At 37.5% G+C, this 13,446-nt stretch overlaps 1 protein-coding gene across 3 annotated transcripts in view; it reads right to left on the minus strand.

The window, feature by feature from the left end:
- The window catches only part of Mindy2 (MINDY lysine 48 deubiquitinase 2), a 54,245-nt gene that overhangs the window by 32,292 nt on the left and 8,507 nt on the right, over positions 1-13,446 (minus strand). For all 3 annotated transcript variants that reach the window (XM_031343345.1, XM_031343343.1, XM_031343344.1), the window contains exon 2: positions 10,349-10,406. In XM_031343345.1, coding sequence (XP_031199205.1) covers positions 10,349-10,406 — 58 coding nt within the window. The remainder of the gene's footprint in view (positions 1-10,348; positions 10,407-13,446) is intronic.

The following is a 13,446-nucleotide window of genomic DNA, read 5'->3' on the forward strand; positions in this document are numbered from 1 at the left end:
TCTCTCTCTCTCTCTCTCTCTCTCTCTCTCTCTTTCTCTCTCTCTCTGGGGTCTTACTATGAAGTTGTGAGTGGCCTGGAACTCACAGAGAGATCCATCTGCTTCTGCCTCCCAAGAGCTAGAAATAAAGACATGCAATGTCATACTTGACTTATTTTCATATAAAGATTTTGGAGTTCTTTTGTATTGAATCAGGGCCCTGAACATGCTAAGCATGTGCTCTACCATAGAACTACAGTCTATGAATTGCCTGAAAAATTATTAAATGCAGGGCTGGAGAGATGGCTTAGAGGTTAAGAGCATTGTCCATTCTTCCAGAGGTCCTGAGTTCAATTCCCAGCAACCACATGGTGGCTCACAACCATCTGTAATGGGATCTGGTGCCCTCTTCTGGCCTGCAGGCATACATGCTGTATACATAGTAAATAAATAAATCTTTAAAAACAATTATTAAATGCATATGTCCTTTTCTTTAAGTTATCTGTATAATTACTATCATTTTATTGAGTTGTAAAAGTTCCTTTACATTTTCATCATATTTCTATTTTATTTATTTGTGTGTGTGTGTATGTGTGTGTGTGTGTGTGTGTGCGTGCGTGTGAAAGTCAGAGGTGTGGGACTCAGATCTTCCCTCCCACCCTGTAGGGCTTGGGGACTGACATCAGGGGTCAGGCTTGATGGCAGGTGCTTTTGCTCACTATTTCATCTTTTTGTTTTGTTTTTGTTTTTCGAAACAGGGTTTCCCTGTGTTGCCTTGGCTGTCCTGGAGCTCACTCTGTAGACCAGGCTGGCCTCGAACTCAGAAATCTACCTGCCTCTGCCTCCCAAGTGCTGGGATTAAAGGCATGTGCCACCACTGCCCGGCTATTTACCTCTTTAGAGTTTACAGATATTTATATATACTTTTTATCCATTATGTGTCCCCTTTTAAATGTTCACATCTTTCAGTTTAAATGGAGTTTATTTTGATAGGAACAGTAATGAATTATGTATGATAGAAACAGCATGGAATTAGCTTCTTACCCAAGTAGCTAAGAAGTTAACAAAACTGCCTTATTATAAGCCTAACTTTCTACTTTGAAAAAAATTTATAGCCCACTAAGAATACAGGGAGAGTGCCCTCCAGCCTCTTCTAGTGGTTTCTTGTATGCCCCTCTTCTAGTGGTTTCTTGTATGCCCCTCTTCCTTCTCTTGTCTTTTACTCCCATCCTTCCTCTGGGCTCTGAAGAAAACTTGCTGACTGTAGCTTTGGAAGTGTAGCCCTGAGAACAATAAACAATTTGAGTTCTAGAAAAATAAAGCTGTTGATTACTATCCTGAAAAAATATTATAAAGACTACACCAAATATTCTCTTAAGCCAGTGGTTCTCAACCTTCCTAATGCTACAACCCTCTAACATAGGTCCTCCACTTGTGGTGACCCCCCAACCATAAAGTTATTTCGTTGCTACTTCAGATCTGTAATTTTGCTACTGTTATGAATCATAATGCAAATATCTGATATGTGACCCACAGGTTGAGAACTGCTGTCTTAGGCTTTGCAACTCTGAAAACAAAATAATTTCTATAGACATCAGTGTATTTTATTTTAAGACAGTGAAGTTAGACCAGCAATGACTTTATTTTACTTATAGATGAACTATCAATTCTATATGATATTTATTCAGATAATGAAGAAGTTGAGTGGTCTGCTTGAATCCTGTATTTCATTTGTGTTTCATGTTTATTTTGATGAAAGATTGCATTTGCTTTCTTAGCCACCATGTTAGTTAGTCCAGGATGTGGAACATTATGTGAGACAATATTAAATGATGTTCTTAGAGACAAAAGCTTGGGAACTAATGACAAGACTCTTGATATTTATGCCCTTTAAAAATATATCCTTGAATATAGAATGAATTTACTGACTCATCTTGGTTTTCTTTTTATCCCCCCAGCAGTGTTCTTGAGTCAGAGTCATGTTTGTAGCCCAGGCTAGCCTTGAAATCATGCCTCAGTCTCTGCAGTGCTGGGATTATAGGTAGGTTCCACCATACCTGGCTGATTTACCTCTAACAAACAAAATATGATGGAGTAATGAGGTAACCCTTCTATATTAGAATACAAACTAGTGTAGCTTTTACTGTTGTACTCTCTGAAGACGTATTCCATGTTGTGAAGCTCCTTATGGAGAGGCTCCTATGGCAGGAGGCTTCCAGCCAAAAGTCATCAGGTAACTAAGAGCTTTAGTACCACAACTATGAAAAACTGAGTCCTGCTATCAACTGAGTGTGTGAACAGCCACCCATTCTCCATAGCTGTATTTTCACCTGAAGTGGCATTGCTGGTGGGCACCATGTCTGCAGCCTCCTAAGACCTTGGTTGAGGCTGCCACCCAGATTCCTGACCCAAAGATGCTGTGAAATAACAAAGGATTATTGTTTGGTACCATTAAACACTAGGATGATTTATTATACAACACAAGGTTACTAGTGTTCTAAGCACACAATGCTGGAATCATATGGTTTAGGAAGAAATAGTAATATAAGAATATGATTGCTCTTGTGTGTGCATGCACTGGAGGTCAAACCCAGAGCTTTGTTGAGTGCTAAGGTACTCTCTTACCACTGAACTAAATCTACAGTCCTTATAATCAAATCTTTTTAAAAAGAAGAAATTGAGTTTCTAAGAAAGTGCCTTTCATTTTTAGACATGTAAATAAATGATCTCTTAAGAGCACACCTTTGTCTAGATTATCCCACCTTTGTGCCTGTACTTACTTTCAAAACATTCTTTGCATAAAAAAGGCACGTGTTTCCCACAGCTCTCCATGGAGCCTAAAGGGAGATGACTGTCAGCTCTAGGACAACATGGAGTATAGAAGACTCTATTTCACGAAATAAAAGTATTCTTCTTTTCCCCCTTCAATTTTTTAAGATTCATTGTATTTTTAAAATTATGTGTGAGACAGCTGGAAATATAGCTCAGTAGTTAAGAGCACATATTATTCTTCAAGAGGACCTGAGTTTGGTTCCTAGCTCCCATGTCTGGCAGCTCGTTAGGACTGTCTGTAACCCAGCCACAGGAGATCCTATATCTTCTTCTGGCTCCCATGGGCACTGTACACACACACACACACACACACACACACACACACACACACACACACACACACCTGTGTTTAAAATAAAAATTTTAAATGTTATATGTGTATACATACATGTGACATGAGTGCAGAGACCAAAAGACAGTGTCAGGTCTGGAATTAGAGGCAGCTGTAAGCTACCCGACATGGATGTTAGAACCTGAACACAAGTCATTTGGAAAAGCAGTAGATGCGCTTAACCACTGAGCTACCTCTCCAGCCCTCTTTTGCTTGTTTTGAGACAGGTGCTCATTATGTAACCCAGGCTAGTCTTGAACTTGGGATCCACCTTCCTACTTCTTCTGCAGTACAGAGATTACATCATGTACCACTCTGTCTAGGGTATTTCTTGTGTGTGTGTGTGTGTGTGTGTGTGTGTGTGTGTGTGTGTGTGTGTGTAGGCCAGAGGTCAGTCTCTCCTGTTAATCCTTGTGAGCCCTCTACTTTGAGTTCTGAAACAGGGTTCCTCACTAGGATCCAGAGGTATCTGGTAGGCTATGATAGCTGGCCACTTCCTGTTTTGGTTTCCCCAGAATTATAAAGACAAGTGCTACTACCATGCTCAGCTTTTCACATGGGTTCCTGGGGATCAAACTGGTGTCCAAATGCTTGTTTTTCAGGTACTTTATTGACTGAACATTTCCCCAGTACTCTCAGAATATTTGATGAAAGTCAAATGCATTTTTGTTATGGGTTAAAATAAATACTAGGACAAAGATGTTACTCTTTAAAAACTAATAATTTGGTTGTACAGAAGTCATATTTCTTACTATTAAAAATAGAAAAGTGTCTGTTTTCCCCAGAGACTAAATCAAAAACAAAGTATAACAAAATCTAAAGTGGTTTTGAAAACAGACACTGAAACCTGCCAGGTTTATAAAGGCCTCTACAAGGAGCTGTCTAAACTGGGTTCAGAACTGGGCAGAACTTGGAAAGGCAGATAACACAAGCACACGCACATACGCATGCACACACATGTACGCGTGCACACACACGTACGTGTACACACACACACACACACACACAAATGTGCATGCGCATGGCTTATGATAGAATTGGTGAGGTTAAGTGGCTTCCCCACTCTACCCACCTTTCTGAGATAAAATGCCCTATTTTGTAACTGTTGTAGTCTGGATGTGAAGCATTTTTGCATAGCACTGTGATACTATACAGTCTGCCCTGGTTTTATGGTAATGCATCTGCCCATCATCCAGAGCTGGCTGCTGAACCCATACAGCTGTGAAGTCTTTCAATTTATCTGAATTTCTTAACATTTAAAAACAAATTTTAAGTAAATAGAATTACATCACATTTTTCTTTCCCTTTTATACTCCAACTCCTCCCAGAGACCCCCTTCAACACCTGTCATACTTTTCAGTTTTTATATTTTATCATATCCTTTAAAATTTATAAAATATTGTAACAATAAAAATGAGTATTATAAAAGTTGTTTGATATAAAACAATAATCAGTTGAACAGTCTTTTGTAGATGCTTGTCTACAACAATACTGAAAATACATACATTTGTCTCAATATAAATTTTAAATAACTCCAAACATATTAATTGTATGATATTTTAAAATAATATATCACTATTAGTTTTTTAAAAAGAAACATAAATAGATAAAGTCTTTTTGTTTGTTTGTTTGTTTTGTTTTGTTTTTAGTAGAGCTTAAAATCTTGGCTCTTGCTGTGGTACAAACCCAAAATAAAAACATTTTTTAGACATTGGAGTTCATTGTTAAAAGGCTGTACTTCAATGACCCTCACATCATGAAAGGTTTTTACCTCCATAGGAGCTAAGCTAAAAGTTGACAGTTCTGTTGTGCCAAGGAATGAATCCATGATTTTTGGATACAGACTTCCTGCTATGGTCAAAGCTATTTGACTTGAGTGATTGTCTTCATTCTCAGCCCACAGGGAACAGGTTACATTCATTTAAGAAATGGTGAGTATATTAAGATGGTCTATCCATGAAGTCATTCATCAACTGTTTCAATGAACAATGGTTCTGCTTGGAGGGTGGCACAGACATTAGGTGAGGGTAAGAATCTGGTTCATTGGCTGTGATGATTTTGAAAAGCATTCATCTCAGAAAAAGAGTAACTTATAAAGTCCTCTTCTTCAAAATTGATATAATAATTATAAATATCAAGCAAAATATTCAGTCTCACTCTTTGTTGTTCCCTTATAAGCCACCTCCCAAATTAATTGTCTACATTTCTTTTGGCTGTATAAATAATTTTGAAATATGTAAGCTGTTTGAAAAACATAGTATAGTGTAAAAACATTAAATAAACAATACTACTAATAGAGAGGCATGATAATAGGAGAAGCATGATTTCAAGACCATTATGTGGTACACAGCAAGATACTGTCATGTACAAACAAGCAGAAAGTATATATGGATTGTACAATATTAGACCTATTTCTCTGATTACCAAATTAGAGAGACCACTGGATGGCAGCCATAAAATTTCTGATTCCTCACATTTTTGAATTTCAATTAATTGGGATATATTGGTAATATTAATTTTCATATTAAGAGATATTAAGGAAAAGTAATTGTTACTTCCTGTTATTTTTATTGTTAGAGGTGGAATTATGTTTGTGTGGGTTTGTTGAAAGATTACTTTCTTGCTTTTTCTAGGGTGTAGTTTTGCTCCTTATGTTGGTGTTTTCCATCTATTATCCTTTGTAGGGCTGGATTTGTGGAAAGATATTGTGTAAATTTGGTTTTGTCATGGAATATCTTGTTTTCTCCATCTATGGTAATTGAGAGTTTTGCTGGGTATAGTAGCCTGGCTGGCATTTGTGTTCTCTTAGGGTCTGTATGACATCTGCCCAGGATCTTCTAGCTTTCATAGTCTCTGGTGAGAAGTCTGGTGTAATTCTGATAGGTCTGCCTTTATAGGTTACTTGACATTTTTCCCTTACTGTTTTTAAAATTCTTTCTTTGTTTAGTGCATTTGGTGTTTTAATTATTATGTGATGGGAAGAATTTCTTTTCTAGTCCAGTCTATTTGGAGTTCTGTAGGCTTCTTGTATGTTTATGGGCATGGACATCTCTTTCTATAGGTTAGGGAAGTTTTCTTCTACAATTTTGTTGAAGATATTTACTGGCCCTTTAAGTTGGGAGTCTTCACTCTCTTCTATACCTATTATCCTTAGGATTGGTCTTCTCCTTGTGTCTTGGATTTCCTGGATGTTTTGGATTAGGAGCTTTTTGCATTTTGCATTTCCTTTGACTGTTGTGTCAATGTTTTCTATGGTATCTTCTGCCCCTGAGATTCTCTTTTCTATCTCTTCTATTCTGTTGGTGATGCTTGCATCTATGACTCCTGATCTCTTTCCTAGGTTTTCTAACTCCAGGGTTGTCTCCCTTGGTGATTTCTTTATTGTTTCTAGTTCCATTTTTAGATCCTGGATGGTTTTGTCCATTGCCTTCGCCTATTTGATTGTGTTTTCCTGTAGTTCTTTAAGGGATTTTTGTGTTTCCTCTTTAAGAGCTTCTAGCTGTTTACCCGTGTTCTCCTGTATTTCTTTGAGGGAGTTATTTATGTCCTTCTTAATGTCCTCTATCATAATCATGAGAAGTGATTTAGATCTGAATCTTGCTTTTCCGATGTGATAGTGTATCCAGGACTTGCTATGGTGGGAGAATTGGGTTCTGATGATGCCAAGTAACCTTGGTTTCTGTTGCTTCTGTTCTTACTCTTACCTTCTGCCATCTGATTATCTCTAATGCTACCTGCCCTGGCTATATCTGACTGGAGCTTGCCCTTCCTGTGATCCTGGTTGTGTCAGAACTCCTCAGAGTCTGGCTGTCTCTGTGATTGTGTGATTCTGAGATTCTCTGATCCTGTGATCCTGGGCCCGTTAGAACACCTGGGAGTAGAGCTTCCTCTGGATATCATGGGACTCACTGGGAAGTTTGCACCAAAGGTCTGCTCAGGGTACCAGCCCAGACAGAAAGAAAGGAATCTGTGCCACTGGACTGGTGGAGTTTCTGCGTACCTGGGTCTCTCTGGTCCCAGTTACTCCTAGTGTTGGGACAGATGTTGTGTCTTCCTCACCTCTGATCCTGTGATCCTGGGCATGTTAGAGTACCTGGGAGTGGAGCTTCCTCTGGCTGTTGTGTCCCAATTTCTTCTCTTAAACTCCCCTGATTGATACAGGTGATTGAAAGCAATCACAAGTTGTGCCCATTGTCCAAACATAGGACATCACTGGGACTGAGTTTCCAAATTTATAAAAGGGGCCACTGCTGACATATCAACAGCCTTGCCCCTAAAATGGTTGTAAAAATGACCTGTGTGGCAAGAGCAGTGTCCCATAACAAAAGAAAAATAGCAGGCACTTGAACAACTGGTACAAGAGCAGCTGAAGTCTCACATACAGAAGAGCTACCAGCCCATGGAATTCTCCTGTGTTTGTTGTAAAAAACAAAATCAGGAAAATGGAGAAGGATAATGGATTTAAGAGCAGTTAGTGGAGTAATTCAACCAATGGGGCCTTTATAGCCTGGACTTCCTTTACCTAAACAATTGACTTGAAAGATTGCTTTTTTCACAATACCCTTCATAAGCAGGATAGGGAAAGGTTTGTTTTCTCAGTACCTACTCTGAACAACAGTAGTCCAATTAAAAGATACCATTGGAAGATACTTCCACAGGGAATATTAAACTTTCACAGGGAAAGTCCAACTTTACGTCAATATATTGTGCAACAACCATTGGAAATAATTCATAAGCAATTTCCTCAATCTATCATTTATCATTACATGGATGACATTTTGTTAGCTGATTCTGACAAAGATGTTTTAGAGAAAATGTTTAAAGAAACACAAAAAATTCATCCATGCTGGATGTTATAGTTTGTTCCAGAAAAAAATACAAAGAGAAAAACTACAAGGAAGGAGAAGAAGTTAGAAAGAGGAGAAAGCCATCATGGGGTAGATGAATCATAAAAACATAGCCAAAAGGGCTAGCCAATTGGAGCTAAAGGCTGCCCAGATATAACACGGCAAATTATAACTTAGGGTTACTGATGGAGAAGTAGATTCTATTAGCACAGAGGGTAGGTATCTGCCCAGTTCTAAGGCTTATTATAAATATGAAAGTTGTGTGTATTTATCTGGGAACTGAAAGGTCAAAGGCAGGGTAGAAACCCCGGATTGAGATTAAATATTCTTCAACGCTCCCTTTCTTCCTCTCTTTCTCTGTTTCTCTCTCTCTCTTTTTCTCTCCCCCCTGCCCCTTTCTCTCACCCAGTTAGCTGGTTGTCTAGAACATTTGAGATAAACTATCAGCTATCTACCTCCTATCTATCTGTCTGTCTGTCTGTCTGTCTATCTACCTACCTACCTACCTACCTACCTACCTACCTACCTATCTATCTTTTAAGTCTTGTTTTGTAGCTTATGCTGTCTTCAAACTCATAACCATTACTTCTGCCTCAGTATACCAAATTCTGGGATTATTGATATATACCATCATATAGCATTGTACCATCAAATTAGCCAACAATATTTTATACATATATTTGTATGTATATGTGGGGATATACATGCATGTGTGTGTATACATGTAGACTTTGATATGTGGCATCTTCCTCAATCACTTTATTTTAAAAAGAATGTTTGTTTTGTGAGACGGGGTCTTTATGTAGTCTTAGTTATTCTGGAACTCACTCTGTAAAACAGGTTGGACTAGACCTCAGATATCTGTCTGCCTCTGCCTCCTGAGTGCTGGGATTAAAGACATGTGCCACTACACCCAGCTAGGATTTATTTTTAATTATGCACACGTGTGCCTCTGTGTGTGTGTGTGTGTGTGTGTGTGTGTGTGTGTGTGTACACGCATATGTGTGTGTGTGAGTACAGATGCTGAGGCCAGAGGTTGTATTCCCTGAAGCTGGGGTTATAGATAGTTGTAAGGCACTTGCTATAGGTGCTAGGAACTGCAACAGCAGTAAAGTGGCCTTAACCATTACCCCATCTCTCTACCTTCACCTTAGTTTTTGAGACAAGATCTCTCACTGAATCTAGAGTTCATCTGGACAGATTGGTTAACCAGGAAGCATCAAGGATCTTCTTACTTCCACCTTCCAAATATGATAGGCACAAGTTGCCACACTCAACTTTTACAGGAATAGTGGGGATTCAACATCTGGTCCTCATGCATTTACCAACTAAGTCATCTCCCTAGCACTTGACAAACAATATTTTTTAAATAAAAATTTAATCACTAAAAATACTAGAAGGAAATCTTATTTGGTAATATATAAACTGTTTGACAAATTGCAAAAGGCATAGTACAATGTATAACCACTTTTCGCTATACAAGTTCAATTTGATGTAGATAGCCTATAAGCTGAATTACTACTCTTTTGAAAAAGATTTATTTTTATTATTGTGTATAAGTGCTTGTCTATATGTAGGTATGTGCACAATGTACAGGCCTAATGCCTATGGAAGCAAGAAGATAAAGTAGGATCCCCTAAAGCTGGAGTTGCAGACACACTATGGGTGCTGGAACTGAGAAGGTGTCCTCTGCAAAAGTAGCCAGTGCTCAAAGGGCTGGGCCATCTCTCCAGCCCCTACTCCTCTGTTTTGAGATAAGGAGCCCAGGAAAGAATACAGTTCAACACATTGCTTCCTTCAATAAGAAAGATATTTCAGATGAAATATACTATAAACTGATATAGGTCAACAAATTAAACTTTGGGTAGCAGTATTATCACCTTCTTGGATTTTTTTGTTTCGTTGCTTTGGGGTGTGATGTGTGTGTGTTTGTGTGTGTGTGTGTTTTATCTCTACTGATGAAACCCAGGAGCTCACAGATGTCCTCCTACACTGAGCTATATCTCCAACCCAAATCCTTCAACTTTAATCCAAGTCAACATCATTTTAAAAAGGTATTTTCCTCATGCAGTGCCAGTTTCTGTATCATTTCTCACTATGCAATTACTGGGCTTAATTAATTAGTGTGCTATTCTCTGGATTTTGCCCAGTCTTTTTATTTATAGTTTAATAGTCTAATGATAGTCAGAAGAATGTCTTAACAGCTAAGAATTGTAATATAATGGTAAAATTTTTAATTAGCAGATTCAGAACTATAATTTTAAAATAGAATACCTAATAGCACAAGTAAAGTAACAGCTTTGAAAACTTCATTTAATTTTGAAAAAGATATAAAAGTCACTTTGTTTTCTGCACTGACCTAAATATTCCATCAGTTGCTCCGCAGTTATGATTTCCATCATTGGTGGAAGTTTCACCTGAAAAATACCAAAGTATTATTGCTATAAAACAAAGTCTTTCATGATTGAATTGTTTCCTGTAGTCAAAAATAAGCACACATGTCTGTGCATGCATGTGTGTGCACACACACACACAGACAGACAGACAGACCCTACTATCTAAATACTAAATACATTCATACTTATGTAACAAAGTTACCCGAGCATGCAGCTCATGCCTATACACCAGTACTCAGTAGGATGGCCATGAGTTGTAAGACAGTTTGAGCTACAAAGTGTGACTTTTTCTCAAAAAATGCAGATAAAAGTGAACAAAATAGTGGGTGAAAGTGTTTAACAAATGAGTTTGATCCCAGAAACTCAGGTGAGAGGAGAGAATGGGCTCCTAATAGTTATCCTCTGACTTTCACACACATTGGGCTACATACACACACTAAGACACACATGAATCCTCACTTACATCTCATACACACATACACAGATAATTTTAAAGGATGTTAAAAAACAAATAAAATATCAAAAAATAAAGTATTACAAGGTCAGAACTGTCATTGTAATATTTATAAGGTGATGGAGAATCATATAGAGATATTAGAAGTCTGTAAAAGGGAATCATACAGACTCTGCAAAGCATTTTACTCCTTTTACCATCTAACATAATTGCTGAGACCTCTGTTACAGAGCCCAGAATAGTAGACAATTCAGTTAAAGATCAGGAAGTGGCACCAGCATGTAACAAGTCATTAATGGAATTGTTTTCTGGAAGTCTAGATGAAACAAAGCTTCATTCACATAATTTCAATCTACCTTGGGTATATTCTGAATGGTTAAAATAAAAACAATATCAAAGTACTAACAAAACACTAAAGAATTCTATATGATTTTATTTAAAATATAAAATTTAAAAACTGGTAAAAATAAGCTATATTATTTAGAAGTACATATATAGGTAACAAAACTATTTTGTAAAAACGTTAGGAAATATAAATCTCTAATCCCAGATTATGTAGAGGGTTTATCTAAAAAAAAAAAAAAAAAGTGCCAGGCATAGTGGTACATACTTGTAACCTTAGTGACTGGGAGATGAGGACAGGAGAATCTGGAGTTCAAGGCCATTTTTGGGTATACAGTGTGAGGAGCTTATGCTATATAAAACATAAGACAAAGAAAATGATAAAATAAAACCTAACAACAAAAATCAAGATTATGGTTACTCCTAGAGGCCAAGAGTTACAGTAGACAGAATGTGAGGAGCTTCTGAGGCGCTGCACACTGAAGTTGCTAGGACTGGGCAGCAAGTGCCTTTACCTACTCACTGAGCGGCCTCACTAGCCTACACTAAGAGTTCTACATATGAATTGTCAAGATGAGCTACACATACCATGACCAACAACTAAATATTTTAATTGACATATACAATCACACTCTGTTATACTCACAGAAGAGAAGAAAAGTAAATATTCAGTAGGCTGGAAAGATACCTCAGCAGTTAGGCACATTAGCATATACATAGTGGCTCACAGATATTTGTAACCCCAGTTCTCAAAGATTAGACATCTCCTTTTGGACCCTGAAGGAACCTGGCACATACATATACACAGTCATACTCACACACATACAATTTCTTTAAAAAGTCTTAAAAATATTCAGGAAGAAGCTGGGAGGTAGTGGCTCACACCTTTGATCCCAGCACTTTGGAGGCAGAGGCAGGTGGATCTCTGAGCTAGAGGCCAGCCTGGTCTACAGATCGAGTTCCTAGACAGCCAGGGCTACAGAGAAACCCTGTCTCAAAAAACAAACACACAAAGAATTCTGAGTGGAAATGCTAAATAATTACCATATCAATGATAGAAGAACATAAAAACTGTTAATCATTATTCTTTTTATCAAGGAAACTGTTTAAATCACCAATTCCTCCAATAGCTCCCTAAGAGTTAAGGAAGTTATTCTAAGTTTATGCTACCAAATGTGTTAGTGGCATATAAAAATGTTTTTAATTAATGATAAAATAAGATTTCAGAATGATCACTACAAAATTTGGCAGTGTTAGCTTCTCTAAGAGCATATATGACAGCTGATGCTTAGGGTCAAGTTGTCTTCTGATTTTATCACCCAGTGAAAACAAGACACACTACAGAGCTTTGCTCATTATATTTTTCTAAATTATTTTTATTCTCTGTAATAATGTATTCTAAACAGCAGTTTTGGCTGCAGGCAGTATTCTAATTACTGTCTAGTCCAATCGCCTATTGCAGTGCATTCAATAAAACATTCTTAAAAAATAAACAATTAAAGTTAAAATAATTAAAATAAATACAAATAAATTTTAAAGACTTTTTTTTTTACTTGTGTGCCATGTGTATATATGTACAAAGACTCCAGAAAAGGCTACTAGACTCAATGGAGTTGGGTTTATAGGCAAGCTGTGAGCCCTGATTTGGGTGCAGAGAATCAAACTGAGGTCCTCTGCAAGAGTTGTATGTGCTCTGAATTGCTGAGCCAGCTCTGCAGCCCACTTCCTATATATAATTTTAAAACTGAAGTTCACTGGTAAATTATTCACTGGATGTTTTTCTAAGAAAAAGTTGAGGTTTTTTTACTCACATTGTTTATGTATTCTTTGGCTACATTTCAATATATTCTACATTTTTTTCTTGTATTACAGTGGAATAGTTTAATTTCTCTAACACTCATGAAACAGAAGGCTTAAAATGATTTCTAAATAGCTTTAAATTTTTTATTATTTTATTTTATGTGTATGAGTGTTTTACCTGCTTGTATGTCTGTGAACCATTTGTATATATGGTGCCCATAGAAGCCAGAGGTCAGAAGACAGCATCAAATTTACTGGAATTGGAGTTCTACATGGTGGTGAGCTGCCACATGAGTGCTGGGTATTGAACCAGATCCTTCTAGAAGAGCAGCCAATGCTCTTAATCCCTAGGCTTATCTGCCCAGCCCCACTAAATAGTTCTTTATAAGAAAACTTACGAGGACCCAGCTATACCACTCCTGGGCATATACCCAAAAGATACTGCAACATGTAAGAAGGACACAT

Source organism: Mastomys coucha, unplaced genomic scaffold (assembly GCF_008632895.1).
Source record: "Mastomys coucha isolate ucsf_1 unplaced genomic scaffold, UCSF_Mcou_1 pScaffold23, whole genome shotgun sequence".
In the NCBI taxonomy this organism is placed as follows: Eukaryota; Metazoa; Chordata; class Mammalia; order Rodentia; family Muridae; genus Mastomys; species Mastomys coucha.